This window comes from Pituophis catenifer, unplaced genomic scaffold (assembly GCF_029215685.1).
Source record: "Pituophis catenifer annectens isolate HBS135680 unplaced genomic scaffold, rPitCat1.0.hap2 SCAF_2, whole genome shotgun sequence".
Taxonomy (NCBI): Eukaryota; Metazoa; Chordata; class Lepidosauria; order Squamata; family Colubridae; genus Pituophis; species Pituophis catenifer.
The window spans coordinates 38,722,442-38,744,464 of NW_027256882.1; the positions used below are offsets into that span (position 1 = coordinate 38,722,442).

The 22,023-nt window shown below is 41.4% G+C and overlaps 1 protein-coding gene across 1 annotated transcript; it reads left to right on the top strand.

The window, feature by feature from the left end:
- The first annotated feature begins 5,434 nt into the window (after positions 1-5,434).
- LOC139309376 (zinc finger protein RFP-like) lies at positions 5,435-19,989 on the top strand. Its single transcript, XM_070933438.1, has 7 exons — positions 5,435-5,614; positions 9,814-9,900; positions 12,610-12,915; positions 13,627-13,649; positions 14,967-15,076; positions 16,945-17,004; positions 19,373-19,989. Exons 1-7 carry the CDS (start codon positions 5,435-5,437, stop codon positions 19,987-19,989), a joined length of 1,383 nt encoding a protein of 460 aa, XP_070789539.1.
- Positions 19,990-22,023: the final 2,034 nt, after the last annotated feature.

Consider the following 22,023-nt stretch of genomic DNA (forward strand, 5'->3'; position numbering starts at 1 on the left):
AAGTTTATAACCCATTCTGATCCCATTCTGAACAAAAGAAGGGGAGAGGAATCTTCACACAGCTGCAGAGAGCACTGCCTTATCAGACTTTTGGTCCCATTCCAGAGTTATCTCGCCAAGGCCAGGTCATGCTGTCTCCTGAGCTGGGAATACAAGGCCATGAAATCTTGAGGCCGAATTTTAATAACCCCCTGAAAATTGCTCACTAGGATTGAGCCTCCGCACAGGGTCAGCGCTGTGCACCAAGGACCTTGGAGTATCTCCGCTGCTTGAAAATGGGGGTCTCAGCAGCTCAAGGGACAGCATCTAACTCAGTGGGGTGGAATGTAGACTAGCCCCCTTGTGGTGCACCCCAAGCAGCGTGACTTTATCATAGTCCACAGATTCTGGCTGCTGGATCTCACAAGGGTCTCCCAGTAAGAAGAAACAGCATGAGTACTGAAAATAAAAACAGTGGTTAATACTGTATTCTGTTACACTACAAGAAATAAATAAAAACCTTGCTTAATACGTTGCTTTTTTGTCTGTCTATTTTATTGACTTGCTGTAGTGTTAACCCAAAGGCTTAAAATTCTCCTTAGCTGCTGGTTTGTTCATTATCTCCAGATCCTAAAAAGAACCATTTCTCTGGCACCTGGCCAATACCTGGCACTTGGCAAAACAGCATTAGCTATTTACTCATGAACCACACATCTTACGAGCGCAGAGGATTTTCCACACCCCAGCAACTGATTCACAAAATTGCCCAAACTTACTTTGTAAGGGGCACACCAACCTTTGCCATGACACTCACTGGTTTCATTCCATTTTACAGCTACATGCCTTACTCATGATCATTCCTTCATTCTAACTTATTGTAAACAAGAAGAACAGATCTTGACAGACTTGAACATTGGGCGCTGTCTAACAAAATGAAATTCAATGGTGAAAAAAATAAGGTTCTACATTTAGGCATGAAAACCAAAATGCACAGGTACAGTATATGTGGTACCTCGCTCAATAGTAGCAACTGTGAGGGGGATCTTGGAGTCCTAGTGGACAATCACTTAAATATGAGCCAGCAGTGTGCAGCAGCTGGCAAAAAAGCCAATACAGTTCTAGGCTTCATAAACAGACGGATAGAATCACGTGACGTGTTAATACCATTTTATAATAGCTTGGTAAGGCCACACTTAGAATACTGCATCCAGTTTTGGTCACCACAATGTAAAAAAGATGGTGAGATTGTAGAAAGAGTGCAGAAAAGAGCAACAAAGAGGATTAGGGGACTGGAGGCTAAAACACATAAAGAATGGTTGCTGGAATTGGATATGTCTAGTTTGATGAAAAGAAGGACTGGGATGTCATCATAGCAGTCTTGCAATATCTCAGGGGCTGCCACAAAGAAGAGGGAGTCAAGCTATTCTCCAAAGCACCTGAGGGCAAGACAAGAAGCAATGGGTGAGACTAATCAAGGAGACAAGCAACTTAGAACTAAGCAGAAATTTCCTGACAGAACAATTAATCAGTGGAACAACTTGCTTACAGAAGTTGTGAATGCTCCAACACTGAAAGTTTTTAAGAAGAGATTGGATAACCGTTTGTCTGAAGTGGTGTAGGGTTTCCTGCCTAAGTAGGGGGTTGGACTAGAAGACCTCTAAGGTCCCTTCCAACTCTTCTATTCTATTCTATTCTATTCTATTCTATTCTATTCTATTCTATTCTATTCTATTCTATTCTATTCTATTCTATTCTATTCTATTCTATTCTATTCTAGTGGAATTCTGGAAAATAAAGTCCACACATCTTAAAAGTGGTCAGGTTTGAGAAACATGGATCTAGGAGGTGGAATAATCAGTCCCGGTTGCATATCTCTGCAGAAATTGCACAGATACTATTGCTTGATCAAGTATATTTTTTAGATGGTCCTCCTTGACTGTTGGCTGATAGAATTTCCTTCCCTAGCCCTAGGGGAAAACACTTGTATAGCTCAGGGTGTACTATTAAGGCTGGCCAGGATTTTTTGGGCTTTAGAGGAAAACAGAGTCATGAGAATGCAGCAGCAGAAAAAGAATGCTGGAGTTCCTGTCAATCAAATGCAAGGGGAAAAAGACTCAGAGAAATGGAGGGCTAGAGAGGCCCCCTAAGTCACTGGCCGGCGTGGTACAGGAGTATACATCGGCCTTCCCCAATAGATGGCAGTCCTGCCCCACTTAGTCTTAGCGCAAACAGTGATAGGGAACCATGGCTGGGTCATTGCTCTACTTTAAACTGCCCTTAGAATATCCCAAAGGTGCTTTTTCAAGAGGCAACTGGACTGTCTGATTTTTCTTTGAAGACGTTTCGCTTCTCATCCAAAAAGCTTTTCCAGGTCTGAAGATGAGAAGTTTCTTGGATGAGAAGTAAAACGTCTTCAAAGAAAAATCAGACAGTCCAGTTGCCTCTTGAAAAAGCACCTTTAGGACGACCATGACCTGGATGACTGAGAATCTCCATAGATATTGCCTAGAATAGAATGGAATGGAATGGAATGGAATGGAACGGAACGGAATGGAATGGAATAGAATAGAAGCTGGAAGGGACCTTGGAGGTCTTCTAGTCCAGCCCCCTGCTCAAGCAGGAGAACCTCACAATATTGACCAAGAAGAGAAACAATATCAATATACCTTTGAAGCAAATTGCTCATGTTGTTTTGATAGAGGGAACAATACTATCTCCAGACTGCAATTCTCTTCAGTGACATGACTCTAGGTCTCCTGGTCTGCTCTGGGAAGCTAAGCAATGTTGGCTGGTTGTTATTGGGATAGGAGGCCACTAAGAGATCTGAGGGTAGACAGCTAAACTAGGAAGTTGGAAAAATATCCCCAAAGGAGGAGGTGACAAACCCAGTTAGCTATAGTTGCCAAGAAAGCCAGGCAGATATATCCAAGAAGTCACCAGGAGCTGAGTTCAGCTCAAACAAGGTTTTATTTCAGACTGAAAGAAGAAGCACCCCAACATAAATGTCATCTTTTTGGTAGCTTTGAGCAAGTCTTTGTGCTTTCCTGCTTTCCGCTTTAAATACGGGGAAGAGGATCAACTGGCCTCTCTTGCAGGGCTATTGTAAAATTTCAGCTCATGTTAGACAATGAAAATTGTAGGAAGTTAGCACCCACCCCTTTCCTAGAAGAATGAAATATTTTAGGAAATATTAAAAAGGCAGAATATTATGTTTCCCTAGATGAGAAATGGAGAAGCATGTTTTAAAGACGAAACAGTTCCCACCTTCTTGCCCCCCCACCCTTTGTCAATGGGCCAGAGGCAGAAACTCAATTCCCTCCCATCTTTGTCAATGGACCATCATCTGCAACACAATAGGACCCATCTAGCAACAGAAACTCACCTCATGGCACCTGGAAAGATTACATCAGCCAGCAAGACTAGCTAAGACCCCCACCCCCTGGGAGTCTGACAACCAATCAGGATACTCTTTCTGGGCCCCAGGAAGTTCAAAGCAAGAGAGGGCATAAAGCCCGGGGACTTGAAGCATCTCCGCCCTTTTCTGTTCAGGAACTCAAACCATGTGATCCTGTCCACCATTAAACCATCTTTCCAAGCAGTCTCCATGTTTCCAGTGTCTTTTTCCCCACTTGGAGCTGAACCCAGAAGGATATTTCTTCTAACAAAACAAAACAGAGATCAGACTCTGCTAAGGAGTTTTCCAATTTTTATTGCCCTGAATCTTTGGATCCCACACAAAGGATTAAGGGCGTGAAATAAATACACGAGCACACACACAGTTCATATACATTTCTCACACTAGTCAAATGGTTGGAGGAAAAGAATATTACACTCCAACAGCTGAAAGGGCCTAATGGTTACCATGCTCTTGGTAGCTACGTTCCAACAGGTCCATAAACATCATTCTTTTCTCTACTTTAGTTTTAGCACCTAAAGCTTTCGGTTTCTTTGTTCTTCGACGCTCAAGCTATTTTCATCTAGACCCAGTTTCCTGCAACAGCCTCTGTTAAAAACTTTCTTAGAATAGACTACTGCCTTGCCAAAAATGGAGTCACATTTACTGTTTATCTGTGGCAAAGTTTTTTTTGCATTAGCTCCTACAGCTGCCTCTTTTATTCAAACCAGACCTGCTGCATGAAACCACCTAATTTTATTGAACAATGCAAAAACACCCATTCTTCTTCTTTTTGGCTTCTTAGGATATTCCCAGAGCAGCTTTCTTTTACCTGGCCTTCTCCAGATGTTTTGCTGCTGTGAGACTACTAGGCCAAAGCTACCATATCTAAAGATAGGTAACTAAAGATGGTGGGGAATGGAAGGATTTATACTCCGTCCAGTCAGAGCTGAAGAAGCTTCTTGGATGAGAAGCAAAACTTCTTCAAAGAAAAACCAGAAAGTCCAGTTGCCTCAGCGGAGTATAATCAAGATCATGTGAAGTGTTAATACCACTTTATAATGCCTTGGTAAGGCCACACTTAGAATATTGCATTCAGTTTTGGTCGCCATGATGTAAAAAAGATGTTGAGACTCTAGAAAGAGTACAGAGAAGAGCAACAAAGATGATTAGGGGATTGGAGGCTAAAACATATGAAGAACGATTGCAGCAACTGGGTATGTCTAGTTTAATGAAAAGAAGGACTAGGGGAGACATGATAGCAGTGTTCCAGTATCTCAGGGGTTGCCACAAAGAAGAAGGAGTCAAACTATTCTTCAAAGCACCTGAGGGTAGAACAAGAAGCAATGGGTGGAAACTAATCAAGGAGAGAAGCAACTTAGAACTAAGGAGAAATTTCCTGACAGTGAGTACAATTAATCAGTGGAACAGCTTGTCTCCAGAAGTTGTGAATGCTCCAACCCTGGAAGTTTTTAAGAAGATGTTGGATAAGCATTTGTCTGAAGTGGTGTAGGGTTTCCTGACTGGGCAGGGGGTTGGACTAGAAGACCTCCAAGGTCCCTTCCAACTCTGTTATTCTATTCTATTCTCTTGAAAAAGCATCTTTGAGCTAACCATGACCTGGATGACCGAGTATCTCCATAGACTTTCAGAGCCTGTTAACTTCTAACACTTCACTATATTCTGAGACAGGACAATGAAAGGGCTTTCAACAGCATGATTGTACACATAAGAATGATCTGAGTTCCCATGACACGCTAAATTCACTTAACCTGGGAACCCTCCTAGCATGATCTGGCTTCTGAAGCACTCATTCCAGTTGCAGGCAGTGTGAGAAGTCGAGAAAACGGATTTAATGGCATACAACCATCTTAAATGCACATGGATAAAGTCCTTCACAAGAGGTGGGGGAAACACCACCTTTGTATGATACAGCTGGAGGCGTGTAAGATGCCAGTGAAGAACACACTGAGGGCACAGTGGGAGGAGACCTTCTTGGCCAAAAGGAAGCTGGGTGGGGGAAGATTTTTTTTTCTTCTCCTTCTTTCCATGAGAGGAGCCATGGCTACTGCTGATGCTGCTGGAGCTGCTGCTAACTCAACTCTCTGTGAGGTCCACAACAAACCTCTGAAGTTCTTTTGCCAAAATGAGTTGGCTTTGATCTGCGCCCAGTGTGCCAAAAGCAAGAAGCATCACACTCACACTGTTCTCCCCATGGAAGAAGCAGCCCAAAAAAAGAAGGTGAGTCAGCGATTGGCTTTTCTAGACAATTTTGGGATCTCCTTGGCATCTCATTCCAGGTACGTTCATAAAAGAGGTGAGATTCTTCAAGGATTGCAAGCTTGGAATTCTGGCTGGGAAGCTTGGAAGATGAAGCCACCAGTCCAGCAGGCAGCAAATTGAGAAAAATAACTCTTTGTAAAGCATCCTGAACAAACCTTTGAGTATCCTAACTTGACTGTAGATCGTAGCAATTACTCCGGTGTTTATTTAGAAAAATAGGCAGGAGGTGCAGGATATATGCAATATAAACCTTTGCATGTGCTTCTAAACTTTGGCAAAAGGACCAGGGAAACAGAACAAATGAAAGATTTTGCTTTGAATCCCTTCATCCTACTAGGACTGGTAATAAGTGTAAGAGCTGGAAGAAAATATCTTCTTGGTATCTCCAAGTAAAGCTATAAATTACTCTTCCAGAGTTTCTTAACATGTTATCTATCTAGTTCCACTATGGATTATAAAAGTCAGAAATTCTAACTACCGTTAGGAAATCACCAGGAATCACCGAAGAGCACATTCCTCTCTCTCTCCGTGTGTTTATTTTTTAAAATAAAATTTTATACATAGATAATTAAAAATTAGTAGAAACTAATATAGAGAAAGAGAAAAAAGCTGGGAAGAAAGGAAGGGAGAGAGGAAGGAAAAGAGACAAAGAAAGAAAGAAAGAAAGAAAGAAAGAAAGAAAGAAAGAAAGAAAGAAAGAAAGAAAGAAAGAAAGAAATCTAATATTTATAGCATTTATAAGTACAATTATAAATTTACCTCTGGCTCTATAGCATAACCTATGCTAACTATCAAAACTGTAAACTCTTAAATTCATTTTTTTCTGTTTCATGGAAAACGTCTATGGGGTTTCCAGTCAGCACATCATTTTATCATTTTTCAAAGGGTATTAATAGGTATTAATTTTCCTATTAAGAAAAAAGAACTGCAACTGCTGTGGCTTTATCCAGCACCCCCTTGAGGGCCCAGATTAGAGTTCGGCCACCACCACCTCCTCCTCTTCAGTTTTTCCCCCCATTCAGATGAGATTCTTGCAAGGAAGGTGGGGTTGAGTCTCAGCTTCCAGTAAATCTCCCTTCCTTCAACCTGAGCAAGAGGCACCCACCAGCACCAGAACAAAAGAAACTCTGAGATTTCCCCTTTCTTTGTTATTCCGTTGGGCTGCAGGGGTGGGAGAGAATTACAGGAGCAAAACATTCCATCTCACCTTTCCATAAGGTCCCACTGATACAAAAACAGCTGCTCTGCAGAGGACTGGAGCTGGGTCTCGGGAAAACCAGTTCTTAGATGAGTGGAGTCGATTAAATCAAGTTGATATATAGAAATATAAAGCCAAAGTTCGTTATCTTTTTAGAACAATCCCATAGAGTTGCAATGAGGAATGTTTTTTTTTCTTTTTCCCTGTCTGGCATTCCCAAACTGCGCCCCCCCCCCGCCTCTTGATTTATGGTAGATGTTTTCCTCCCCGTTTTATTGTTTTATTTATTCTTTTAATGCTTTTATCCCTTCTTTTTGGTTTCTGAAAGAAAACAGCCACAGGAAATAACCTGAGCTCCCTTACCTATAGTAATTTGAAATCCTTTGCTTATGAACATTTATTTATTTGTTTATTTATTTGTTCGACTTGTATGCCGCCTTTCTCCGAAGACTCAAGGCAGCTTACAAACATGTATGCTTCCATCATCTGTTGTTTATGCGTTAGTCTCTCCCGCCTCTCTAAGATTTTTCTTTATCTGTCTGTCTGTTTCCTGCCTTTATTATTTTTACAAATAACTCAAAGCTTACATATTCCACACACCTTCCTCTTCCTAACAACAATCCTGTGAGGTGGGTTGGATTGAGAGTGTGTGACTGGCCCAAAGTGTCAGCTGTCTCCTTACGTTTGTTTGGTCTTTGCTGCTAGACGGTGAAAGACTGCCATGAACTGTGGGGAGGGTGGAAGGCTTGGGGGAAAATGAAAGTAAGGGCAGTATCTCCCCCAGATGCTGCCTCAAGGTCACCCAGCTGGAAAAAGGAGTGGGCTGCATACCAAACTATGCTTGGACTGGCCGTTAGGAAAACATCTTGCCTGAACCGGATTGGTTACACTGAGGTGGGCAATGAGTGACAGTTAAGGGAGGGAAAAGTAGAATTTAGGGATTTTTGGAGTGTGATTTTCAGTTCTAGATTTAATACTGCAATGCACTTGACTTCTAATAAAACTATATCTTTCTCAACAAGAGAAAGAGCCTTGGTAGTACAGTGGTCTAAGGCACCCTGTTATTAAGCTGGTTATTAAGACCAGCTGCCTGCAATTACTGCAGGTTCAAATCTCGCCAAGGCTCAAGGTCGACTCAGCCTTCCATCCTTTCTAAGGTAGGTAAATTGAGGACCCAGTTTGTGGGGGCAATAAGCTGACTTTGTATAAATATACGAAAGGATGAAGGCAATTGCTGAGCACATTGTAAGCCGCTTTGAGTCTCCGGAGAAGGGCGGCATATAAATCAAATTAAAAAAACAAAAACAAAACAAAACAAAACAAATGGAGCCAAGGATCGTTTCTATTTAGGGGTTTAAATCATGGCAGGTCTGACATAAAATCACCCCACTGGCTTTCATGGCTAAGATGGGACCTGAACTCATGGGCTCTAGCTTTCTTAGCATGGTGTCTTAACCACTAGACCAAACTGGCTCTTAATGTATCCCTTTGCTGTGCGAGGGGCCATCACTCAATATTTTAAGGAGGGACTCCCACTAGTACATGCTGTCTAATAAATACAGGTAGTTCTCGATTTACAACAGTTCATTTATGTCTATGGAGATTCTCAGTCATCCAGGTCATGGTTGTCCCAAAGGGGCTGTATTTTCAAGAGGCAACTGGAGTTTCTGGTTTTTCTTTGAACATGTTTCACTTCTCATCCAAGAAGCTTCTTCAGCTCTGACTGGATGGAGTATAAATCCTTCCATTCCGCACCATCCAGTCAGAGCTGAAGAAGCTTCTTGAATGAGAAGCGAAACGTCTTCAAAGAAAAACCAGAAAGTCCAGTTGCCTCTTGAAAAAAAGCACCTTTGGAAAAACAGTTCCTTTATGACTGTTCAAAGTTACAACAGCATTGAAAAAAGTGACTTATGACCATTTTTCACCCTTACGACCGTTGCAGCATCCCCATGGTGACATCATCAAAATTCAGCTACTTGGCGACTGGGTTCATATTTATGACGGTTGCAATGCCTTGGGGTCATTCTACAACCTCTTAAGGTTGTAGAAAAAATGCTTTTAAAAGTAAAAAAAAAAAAAGTTGGCCACGCCCACCCAGTCACATTACCCCCCCCCCCCCCCACCAAGCCACACCCACAGAACCGGTAGTAACAAATTTTAGATTTCACCCCTGGTGTAGTGTATTTTAATTCTGAGTGAGGATGAAAAAACTTCTAGTTCTGGAGTGAACTACACTACGGGTCCTCAAAGTACAGCCCCTGGGTGGGATACATGCAATGAACGTTTGTGTTGCTGCAGAGAGTCTCCCCCTTCAGGGTCTTTTTGTGTGGGTTGAAGGGGGGGAGAAATTCTGACTTGGGGTCTGTTTCAGCCTCCTGGTGTGGGGCTTTGGGTGAAGGCTGAAGGGAAGTGCCGCTGGTGGCGAAGAGCCAGAGGGCCTCGTTCCAGTGGGACTGCATCATGGCCTGGAACTGGCTGACCATCTCAGCCCACTGAGCTTTCCAGGCGCCTGTACCTGGCCTTACACTCCCGCAGGTCTTCCCTCTGCTTGGAAAACCTATGCTCCTAGTCCTCAGTGAGGTGCTTCTGCTGAGCCTCCTTCTCAGTAAGATCCAATTTGAATTGAACTATTTCGCCAACTCATTCTCGTGGTGGCTGTTTAGCTCCATCAACTGCTTCCTGTTGGGGCCCTAAGGAGCCCGGGCGGGGAGGCGAGGAGTGGCTGGGAGGAGAGGGGCGAGTAGAGGCTGGCGAGGCGCCCCTCGATGTGAGTGACATCGAGTTGGCCATTGAGTTGGCCACGCCCACCCAGCCAGTCATTAAGCAGATTATATTAGTGGTCGTTGGGTTTTAAAATTATGAATTAAGTGGTCCCTCAGGTCCGAAAGGTTGGCAACCCCTGTTCTAGTCATTCAAATCTAATGTTCTTCTCCTCTTCCTCCCTGCAACATTTTAATAGGCTGAAATCCAGAATCACTTGAAAAAGGGAAGACACGTTGCTAGGATGTATGAGAACCATGTTAAAATGAGCACTCAGAATCTATGGGTAGGTATCTCTAGTTTTATTTGGTTGGTTATTTCTATGTTCCGCTTTGCTAGTGAAGAGACTTATAACAAAAAGCCCAGGGAAATGGCAGGCCCCATTTCACTGGGTAAAGATAGTCCTTGACTTATGACCACGATTGAGTCCAAAATTTCCGTTGATTAGCAAGGCACTCGTTAAGTGAGTTGCATCCCATTTTATGACCTTTTTGCCATAGTTGTTTTGTATTTATTTATAAAATTTATAGGCCGCCCAATTTATCTCAAGGTGGTATGTGTGAAAACCAATCATAAATCACTTTTTTCAGTGCCATTGTAACTTCGAATAACCATGAAATGACTGGTCATATGTCGTGGACTAGCTGTATATGAAGAAACTGTTGGAGAACTACCCTGTTTCCCCAAAAATAACACCCCAACTTATATTTTTTTGAACCCTGAAATAAGCGCTTGGCCCACCCCTCCCAGGTTCTTGTGAGAATTCAGAAGTGGAAGAAGACATGGAAGAGGGAGGAAGCTACTGTGGAGAGGGGGGTGATGTTGGGAAATTCCCAGCTAGGCTGGAAGGAGGGGTCAAGTCAGGACTTAGCTTAGAGTCCTTGCACAGCTGCAAGATGCATAAGCTTGATTTTCCCCAAGATCCATGCTTGTTCCAGTGGTGAAATGTAAAATTTGTTACTACCGGTTCTGTGGGCATGGGTTGGGGGGGGGGGAGGTAATGTGACTGGGTGGGCGTGGCCAACTTTTTTTTTTTTTAACTTTTAAAAGCATTTTTTCTACAACCTCTTTGGACGAAAACGCATTTGTTAAAAAATGCTTTTAAAAGCCTCTGACGATCAGGCAATTTAGCTGGGATCATCAGAGGCTTTTAAAAGCATTTTTTTCCTACAACCTCTTCAGCTGAAGAGGTTGTAGGCTTTTTTTTTTTTTACTTTTAAAAGCATTTTTTCGGCCAAAGAGGTTGTAGAAAAAATGCTTTTAAAAGTTAAAAAAAAAGCCTCTGATCATCGCGCAGCTCAGCTGGGCATGGGGGCGGCGCAGGGATTTTTGCTACTGGTTCTCTGAACCACCTGCCGCCATCACTACCTGATCGGGTGATCCAGTCCGAACTGGGAGCATTTCACCCCTGGCTTGTTCCCAGCAGAAGGCAAAAGGCCTGGGAAGATTCTTATAACTTAGAGTAGAGAACATTAAAGTTGCTTAATGTCTATGGAGACTCTCAATCATCCAGGTCATGATTGTCCCAAAGATGCTTTTCCAAAAGGCAATTGCACTTTCTTGGTTTTTTTTTTCTTTGAAAACCTTTCACTTCTCATCCAAGAAGCTTCTTCAGGTCTGAAGAAGCTTCTTGGATGAGGCACCCACGCCTACGAGCAAACTGGTAATGACGGGTTTTGAAACCTGCCTCTGGATCCATTGCAAGCAAAAACTCCGAGGCAGGTGGATTTTTTTTTTTAATTTGATTTATATGCCGCCCTTCTCCGGAGACTCAGGGCGGCTTACAATGCGTTAAGCAATAGCCTTCATACTTTTGTATATTTATACAAAAGTCAGCTTATTGCCCTCACAAACTGGGTCCTCATTTTACCTACCTTAGAAAGGATGGAAGGCTGAGTCAACCTTGAGCCTGGTGAGATTTGAACTTGCTGTAATTGCAGGCGGCTGATGTTAATAACAGTGCTTTAGTCTGCTGTGCCACCAGGTCTCCTCAAAGAAAAGCTTTATTGGAAATATCATATTGGCACATATTTGGTGAAAACTGACTCTGAGGGTCCCTTGATTTTCCCCTAATTAAAAGTAAACTTTTTCCTCTCAACCCCAAACAATCAGTCACAAAGTCCAATCAAGATGCTATCTGGTGGTCTGGTGACATCATTCCTCCTTCCTCCGGCCAGGTGTGAGAACGCCCTTGGTCCCCTAAGAGAAAGCATTTTATTTTGACTACACAACCCCAGTTATCTATATCCTCACCCCCAATCCCTCAGCTCTAGTGTGGCAGCACCGAAGCTCCAAGATGGCTTCAACCAGAACAACTTCAGGGTTGACACACCGATCCTGTCCTTTCTTCATTCATCCGCACCACATCCTTCCTCCCCCACCCCCCATTCACTCACACACATCCACAGCATCTTCCTTCATTCCCTTTGGTCTCACGCATACATCCAGCAGCACCTTCCTTTTCACCCTGCAGCCCTCCCGAGCTCCATTTTCTCTGGCAGAGGCACCGCGGGCCAGTCCTTTGCTGTTTCCAGGGTGACCCCACGGGCAAGATCTAAGAGCCCTGCAGGCTGGATCTGGCCCCCGAGCCTTGAGTTTGACACCCCTGTCCTAGACCTCTCCCAAGACCTCCCCCACTTTCACATGGTACTTCCTTGGGACCCCTGTTTCCTGCTTAATGTCTGGTATGTACTTGGGGTTGGAATAACAACCGGGAACTGCCTGGATTGCCATCCTAAGCAATGGGGTTATGTGAAACTATGCTGTATGATCACATTGCTTAGCGACCACAATCCTGTTCCCAATCGCCATTGTAATTCGAGGACTATCTATATTGTGTTATGGGTTATTTTTGCGGTGGTGGCTAATTGTGACATATTACTACGATTGGTATTTTTCGCTTATTTTGGACGTTTGCTGCATTTTATGTCGCCTTGAGTGGCTGTGAAATCAGACGATTCAGCCACGTACAATTCCAATAATGATATATCTGCAGAAAAGGCCAGGAGAAGAACGTCGCAAGTTGGTGCATGAATTTGAAGAGTTCCACCAGGCTGCAAAGGATCAAATGCAGTTCCTACTTTCCCATCTGGAAGAACTGAAAGTCAACATCTCAGACTACCAGAAAAAAAATTATTCCAGGCACACCACCAACACAATCCAACTGAACGCCCTGATTGGAGACCTAGAGAGGAAGTGTGATCAGCCAGAGGCTGAATTCTTGAAGCAAATGACTCAGATCAACCGTTTGGTCAGTGATTTAGAGAAGCTGCGCAAGGTCCTTCCTGAAGAATGCCTGAAGGTGAGAACTTTCATAGAAATGTTCTTGATTATTGGTTTTGTGTGTGCGCGGATGTGTCTGTGTGTATAATGTGTATAATAAGCATTGCAACATGTTTATTCCTCTATGGCAGAGGTCGGCAACCTTAAACTGAGTGTTTAAGAGCCATTTGGACCCATTTCCTACAGAAAAGAAAACACCGGGAGCCACAAAACTCTTCCCATTCCTGACTATTTCTTGAGCAGCCACAAAACTAGCATATATAGTTGAATTAAAGATTCTGTTTTCTTCTGAAACTTTTCTTTTCTTGGATTTATCCATGGTTGGCCTACCGGGGGTCGAAAAGCTTAATAAACTGTGTGTTGGTGGTGTCTCACATTGGCAGTTGTGATGCATAAATTGAGCGACAGGGAGCCGCAGCAGAGGGATGAAAGAGCCACATGCGGCTCCAGAGCCACAGGTTGCTGACCCCTGCTCTATGGCATGACTTGTTCAGACTGAGAGTTTAGTTGAAAGTTTGCTTAGAGGATTGAAACTGTTGTATATAAACAATGAAGTCGAAAGGGAATCTTAAAAGTGCTGAAAGTGAATTATAGCTAAGACTTTACTAAGTTCACAAATATTCTGTTTTAAGGAATAAGATAAACTTTTGCATTAATGCTGATAATTACACGAATGCTAATGCTAACCCTAACCCTTACTAAAATGAGAATTTTCTCTGCTTTCTTCTAGGAATTTAAAATTATTTCAAACTGGTACGTGCCTCTTCCTTACGCATTTTCCTTTTGCCTGGTGATGAAGTTTGGGATACACTTTCCCGGAGAGGCCGCTGTATTTGAGCTTCTGAAAATGTTGCTGTGGTTCCCTAGGCTCCTCTTGGCTCCTCTGTAACAAGATTGCTAGAAATCTTTCTTTGAAAAAAAATACAGATACATGGCTGTAGTAAATAATTGTAGCCAAAGCAATGCCTACCAACTGTTTCGGTCTTTGGAAATCTGACCCGTGTATATCATCTTTATCATAACATCTTTAACCCATGCATTTCATTAGGTGCAGGGGTCTATCTGTCTATCATCTACCTATCATCTGTCTGTCTGTCATTCTGTCTGTATCTTTCTTTCTTTCTTTCTTTCTTTCTTTCTTTCTTTCTTTCTTTCTTTCTTTCTTTTGATCTATCTTCCTACCATCTACCAATTTATCTATCTATCTATCTATCTATCTATCTATCTATCTATCTATCTATCTTTATCTATCATCTATCTATCTTTCTATTTATCTATCTTCCTATCATCTATCTAACTTACTATCTATCTATCTATCATCTATCTCTATCTATCTTTCTTTCTTTCTATCTATCTATCATCCATCTTACTGTCTATATCTATCTTATTGTATAACTCTATCATCTGTGTCTGTCTATATCTATCTATCTATCTATCTATCTATCTATCTATCTATCTATCTATCTGTCTATCTCTTTCTTTCTATTTATCTATCTTCCTATCATCTATCTATCTTACTATCTATCTATCTATCTATCTATCTATCTATCTATCTATCATCTATCATCTATCTTACTGTCCATCTATATCTATCTTATTGTATAACTCTATCTGTGTCTGTCTATATCTATCTATCTATCTATCTATCTATCTATCTATCTATCTATCTATCTATCTATCTATCTATCTATCATCTATCTATCTTACTGTATCTCTCTATCTCTCTATCATCTATCTCTCTATCTATCTATCTATCTATCTATCTATCTATCTATCTATTATCTTTCTTTCTCTTTATTTATTTATCTAGCTGTAAATTCATCCATCTATCCATCCACCTATCCATTCATCCATATCTCTCTATCTCCATCATCATCTAATTTAGGTACTACCATCTCACTCTCACCCTACCCTCTTCTAACATGAATGTGCATAAGACCGTGCTCGCATTATATCTTTGGCTACTTTGTGTAACACCCCAGTTTGTGTGTGTTTTCACAGATGACTATATATTTTTGTTTTCAAGTGCCTGTATAGCCTAGTGCTGTTGTTTTTTCTTTTTTCCTTTAGCTTGGGTGAAGAAAAGTATGTGGAAAACAATCTTGGCGACCTGGAACAGAGATTGGAAAAAATCACTGAACAAAATAAAGTTCTGAAGGAGACACTGAAAGCATTGAAAGGTATCAGGATGAAAAGAAGGAGGAAAATGAGAGGTGATAGAAACAGGCTTAGGGATTTCTTTCTATGATGATTCCATGTTTTGTCACTTGTTCTTGTGGCCATTGTCCTCAATAACTTTCTCTTCCAGAAAATCTGTCTCTCCTTTACTTCTCTCACAATATTCTTTTTTTTTTATTGAAAAGTTTTATAAGAAATACAAACAATTTTCTCCCCCCCACTCTTTCCCCCTCCCCACATAATAGAAAATGTACATTTTCTTATACATAATAAATGCATGTTTCCCTTAAAGAAAGCATTAAAGTAGGACGTTTTAATTGCATTCGGAGTTGCTCTTCTTCTCTTTCTTCCCTCATTCCACAACAAACCTTCTTCTCCACCTGTTCTTTCACAATATTCTATGTACTTCCTCCCTCTTGTGAGTGATGGGAAATCATATGCATAGAAAAAACCTTATTCTTTCAAATATATGGTTTATATGGATTTATAAAAAGCAGTAAATACAAAAACACAATTCATTTCTTTGCTTATCACAAAAGATTAATTTAGATCTACTGACTATATCAAAAAGAGAGTTTCCAAATGTGAAACCGTCCATTATATGAGAATGCCAAAAATGGTGCTTGAAAAAAATGGAAGAGTGAGAATAGACATAATTCCGGGTGAAAATCGAAAGCTGGAAGAAGGTAGTCAGAGATTTCTATGGGAATTTTAAGGAGCTACTTTGAAGAGTGGAATTGAAATGATACTGTAAAGTAGCAGCCAAGGAAAATGTTGATGAAATGGATGCTATCAATACCTCAAGAATGTTGACAAATGTTAAAGGCATAGATTATTAGGAAACATCCAGTCAGTCAGAGAGGAGGGGTCAAGCGGGGAACTAACCTTGAATCTTCGCACAGCTGCAAGAGATCCAGAACTGACTCCCTCCATGAAACTTTATCTATCTGTTCCCAAAAGAAAGAAAGCAGTCTCTAGGGAGATTTCTGTGTTATAGACAGAATAACATAAAATTAGCGTGAATTCTATACTTGGGGATTTAGTTGCTTGCAATGACATAGATCAGTGATGGCTAATCTTTTTGCCATCCCGTGCCAAAATCAGGGGAGTGCGGGGGGGGCCACACACATGTGCCCACACCCATAATTCTATGTGCCCCATCACCTGCACATGCGCACATGACCAGGGATGGGTTCTACTTACCTTTACTACCGGTTCGCAATGGGACATGCGCAGAAGCATTCTGATGACGTCGGGGTTGGTGGGCGGAGCCTCCCACCAGTTTTACTACTGGTACTATAGAACCGGTGTGAACCAGGGGCAACCCACTACTGCATGTGACCCCTTGCGCTCCCCCCGCTTTTGGCATGTGATGGCACAATGGACCCGGTAGGCCCGTTTTTTGCTCCTAGAGGGGCTCTGGAGCCTGGGGAGGGCGAAAACGGCCTTCCACACCTCCCAAGAGGCCTTCGGAGGCCAGAAATGGCCCATTTGCCAACTTCTGGTCCCACTGGAAGTTGGCAAACCCCTGCTAAAGATAAGGGTTCTTATACTATTCCAGATAAATGGGTGTCCAATCTTTTTTTGAAAAGCAGCAACAACTCCAGGAGTTCCATTGAGTAATCATTCTCACTGTCAGGAAATTCCTCCTTGATTCCTCTGTGCAGACCATATTTTTATTTATTTATTTGTTTATTTTTTTGAGAAATGTATTAGAAAAAAAAGCTTAGGGTATATTAGAGGCAGGGTACAATAATGTAAACAGACTTGAATCGTGGCATCTTTGCATGACTATGGTTAGTTGCCGAATGAAGTACTTTAACAATGCCAACTGTTATTTATTTTCCTTTATTCTGCCTTTACCTTTTAGTTAAGATGCAAACCGAATTAATGAAAATCATGAACAACTGCCTGAAATCTTATGAGAAAGGTAAATTTACCAAGCCAAACTGGGCAATCATGGAAGAATTTATTGCTTTACGGTTTCCTTTCCCGTGTGTAGTTAGCCACTGAGATTTATGAACAATCCTTTTGGCTTAGTGTGCCAAACAAAGGCAGCCAGTGGTGTATATGTTTTATAAATTGTGATTAAGCCATCTATTTTTCAGTGTTTATTTTTTGATATGTTATTTAATAGAGGTGCGTTGTAAAAAGATTTTCATTTCACCGATTCATTGCTAAACTGTTTAAACTCGATTTAGTGGAAAGACAACACAAAAATGGAATAGTCTGCGGTTGTTTTCATTTTGTCAGCAGTCAATTTGTTTTGTTTTTGTTTTTTAAAATTTTGGGATACTTTTGTGTGCTTCATCTTAAATGATTCCCATAAATCAGTGCTTCCCAATTTTTTCCTTCCTTCCTTCCTTCCTTCCTTCCTTCCTTCCTTCCTTCCTTCCTTCCTTCCTTCCTTTTTCCTTTCTTTCTTTCCTTTCTTTCTCTTTCTTTCTTTCCTTCCTTCCTTCCTTCCTTCCTTCCTTCCTTCCTTCCTTTTTCCTTCCTTTCTTTCCTTTCTTTCTCTTTCTTTCTTTCTTTCCTTCCTTCCTTCCTTCCTTCCTTCCTTCCTTCCTTCCTTCTTTTCTTACTTACTTATTTATTAAATTAATTGTTTGCCCATTTTTACTTTCATTACCCAAAAGCCACTTATCAGAAAGTCTTATCAAGCTTCAAAGACCCCTCATAAGTCCTTTGCTCCAGCACTGTTGTGACTTCAGTGAATGAGGGTTTGTAACTTGAGAATTAACTGTATTGTTAAAACAATATCATTCATGAACTTTTATGTCATTTCAACACATTCATTCATTTCATTGATTTTCCTCTTAATAGGAATACTTTGGTTGATTTTCAAATATATATTTAGCAACCTTTAAGTCAATTTAAATGTCCCTGTTGCAATTGGGTAACAGGCTTATGTGTTGTTTATCCAAAGGAAAATACATTTTTACCCAAATTGGGGTAATTTCTCCAGATTTGGAAAGCACTGCTGTAAATGCTAATTGAATCCTGAAATGGACTGAAGGCTGATTTAGGGGTGGCCCTCAACCACCTCTCTAGACCAGGGATCTCCAATGTTGGCAATTTTAAGACTTGTGGACTACAGCTCCCTATGTCGATTGGGGAATTCTGGGAGTTGAAATCCACAAGTCTTAAAGTCACCAACATTGGAGATCCCTGTTGTAGCCATTACTACATTTGTATGCTGCAAAGGGATTGATGGGTAGGCAGAGGTTGTAGATGGCTGCAGATGGCTCCCAATACATATACACACACACTTCCCAAATCCCAACTGTGCATTCTGTGGAGGTGCCCATCCTGCGTGCTAATTGGTCAATCCAATTTCCTGTTCTACAGAACTTCTCTCTAGCCAGAACATTTGCTGAGGTATAAAAGGAACAGCTATGTGGTGCAGTGGCCTAGAGGTGGAGCTCTTGACTCACAATCAGGAGGCTGTGAGTTCAATCCTAGGTAGAGACAGATATTTCTCTCTCTGGGCTCAATGAGTATATATCTGCTAAATAAAATTCTACATTGGCGACAGGAAAGGCATCCGGCCAGTAAAGGGCATCGGCTCCATTTAGGGTTGCCAGGTCTGCTTCCAAAAAATAGCGGACAAGCGGGGGTGGGGGGTGGGGAGGTTAAGTAGTAAAAAAAAATTAAAAAATTTACAATTAAATTATATATTTTCTTACAAACATTTTAACATGCCATTTTAGGTCAGTCGACACAAGCCACAATACATTTTAAAAATGTGAACTGTACATAATTTTATAATATATTTTTATTTTAATCTCATCATTAATTTTTTCAGAGAATCGAGTTCAATGGATATTCGATCTTTGTCTCATTCTAATTTATGAAAAAAAAGACAAAACGCGATTCTCCTATCCTTATTCTCTTAGACTGTACAGCTTTAGATTACATATCATTTCATCATAAAGCTTTTGAATAAAAAAAATGTCCACTATTTTGTGAAAAAAAATAGTGAACATAATGTGAAAAAAGTGGACTGTCCACTCAAATAGTGGACACCTGGCAACCCTGGCTCCATTCAGTTGCCCAGACTCCACCCCTAAATCAGATTATGGGGTCATTAAAAGAAGAAAAAAGGAACAGCTATGCAACTGTCTCTGAATAACAGGTGCATATGTTCCATACAGTGCAGAAATGTGCTCCAGCCTTTAGCCTGATTTCTTGTCATCCAAAATTGCCAGCAACGATGCTGCCATAACCTATCTGGAGGATGGCATAGAATATGAAGGGAAAGTTACTTTGCAGCCTAACACGATCCTTTTCTCTTCCAGCAAATGTGTTATTTGACCGGGACACCCTGAATCACATGCTGGATCTTTCAGGTGACCAGATCACTGTCAAGTGGAATGCAGAACTGAAGGAAAAAATCCCTTACCACTGGATGAGATTCGAAAAAGTTTCCTGCGTGCTCGGAAGCGAAGGGTTCACTGCAGGGAGAGTCTACTGGGAGATAAACGTGGAAGAAGGGAAGATCTGGGCTGTGGGGGTAGCCAAAGAATCGGTGGAAAGGAAGCACCTGGTACATTTTGCCCCCGAAAATGGCATTTGGGGGTTAGGTTTAGATGAGCAAAACAAATACGTGGTGTATACCAATTCTGGAGTTGTTCCTTTGGATCTGTCTGAGCCTCTCCAAAAGATCCGGGTAAATCTAGATTACACGGCAGGGCAAGTGTCATTTTTCAACGCTGAGACCAGCTGTTGGATCTTTACCTTCCCTCCCGCAAACTTTTCTGGAGAAAATATCTACCCTTGGTTCTGGATTAAGGGAGGGTTGCTCAAGCTGCCAGCCATAGACCTTGAAGAGCTGGCTGCTGACCTGGTGTGGGGAAGATATAGCGAGGTGCCTCTTTACAGAGACCCCTGGGAATTTTTAAATGAACCTTGGTGAAGTCCTAAGCAGATTGGCCATCTCCTGCCATGCACTCTCCTTGGTTCCTCTTAATCAGATGTTTTATTCCCTTGTTAGAGGTATGGAGGCCCAGCTTCAGTGTAGAAGCTTTAGATCTGGATGGCCATGACTGATTTCTCAGAGAGCTGACTGAACAACCAAAATGTGAGAATCCTTGTCTACATTTTAGGTTACATAACACTAGAGATGATATATACTTCACTTTTTTAGACCCAATGCACTGTAGTATTAATTTTCATGGGATGGTTCTTTCATATTTTCTTATGCCTTAGGGCTAATTTAACCATTTTTTAAAATGTAGAACTGCCTTGCTCATTACTTTTTTCAGCCCAATGGGAAGACAAAATAGTTATTCAGTTCTCTTCTTCTACATTCAGTATGTATGACAGTGGTGAAATCCAAATTTTTTTACTACCGGTTCTGTGGGTGTGGCTTGGTGGGTGTGGCTTGGTGGACGTGGCAGGGGAAGGATGCTGCAAAATCTCCATTCCTTCCCCACTCCAAGGGAAGGATATTTCAAAATCTCCATTCCCACCCCACTCTGGGGCCAGCCAGAGGTGGTATTTGCCAATTTTCCAAACTACTCAAAATTTCCGCTGTCGGTTCACCAGAACCTGTCAGAACATGCTGGATTTCACCCCTCTATGTATGAGTATTTTAGATGTTAGCCCTTCCCAATTTCTCTCCAGCTGTAGAAATTATACTTGAAATGTGAGATTATAACTTGTTCAACCCATCACAAGGATGTCTGCAGGGAAGGAGGTTAAAAAATTAAAATGGTGGCCACAATCACCTGAGCTCCATCCCGTTTATGTGTTTTGCACATGTTAAAAGAGGACTTTGCTCACATGTGTTTTTGTGGGTGATGCATATAGAAAATCTGACATCCTTGACAATTTTTAATTAAAATATTTCTTTGGACATCTAAGATAAGGTATCTCTCTAGGATTCTTCCTACTTACATACAGTTTATGAAAGTAATATTCTTAAGCTTGCTTACACCAGTTTGTTCCATGCTCATGATATTCTTTGTTCTTAAATCTGCATAGTACTTTTTCATTTGTCTACTGTTTTACTGCTTCATTGTTTGCAACTTCCTGTGTTCCTGTTCAAATATATTTCAATACTTTAAAATTGGTTGTTATAATAAAAAAAAAATTTAAACCTCATATTGCAAATCATATTTCTGAGGCCGTACCTCTGCTACGGTGCACCCATATCTGTGTGTGCCCCCACACTCACAAGAAAAACCCAATATTCTGCATTAAGATAAATCAGAGCTAAATTAGCTTTAGCTAAATTTAAAATTCAACCAAAATTGACCCAGCCTGTTTTGACTCTCTATATAGACCCTCATAACTCTTCCTGGACACAGAATACTCCTGGCAAAAACAGCAGGGATGAAATAGTTCAGATGTCTGCCTTTTCCCTCCTTCTCTTGGACGGGGATCAGCTGGCATCAAAACCACCGGTGGGATGTTTGGCTGGGAAGTTTGAGCCGTTAAAAATCTGGACTGACGGAGAGAACAAAGTTTTGCTTGAGTTCCTAAGACAGGATGGAGGCAAGAATTCGTAATCTTGGAAAAGAAATAACATACAAACCCAAGATTTCAAAGTGATGCAAAAGGAATTCCTAGCTTGGCTACAGTTTTAGAAATATCACAGCTGGGCCAGAAATGAACCGGGTCAGGGTAAGTGCTGCCAACTTGGGTAACCACAGAAGTCTGGAGCTGTTACACAATCCTCTCATCCCTTTGATCAGTAAGCCTAGATATTATTTGGTGTAATGTTTTGTGGGAACAACTTGGACGCAGGGAGAAGAGACACAACTCAGGGAAACATCAGATAAAAAGATAAACTCAGCCTGCAACAGGGTGTGTGCAGGGAAAGCAGCTCCTAAATTCTTGGGCTGTAAAGGAGACGGGTGCAAGGCGAGGAATGTACGTTGAGACTTGCAAGATTCTATTAAGAATAGATTGCATTCCATTCTGAATGTACTTTCAGACTTGCAAG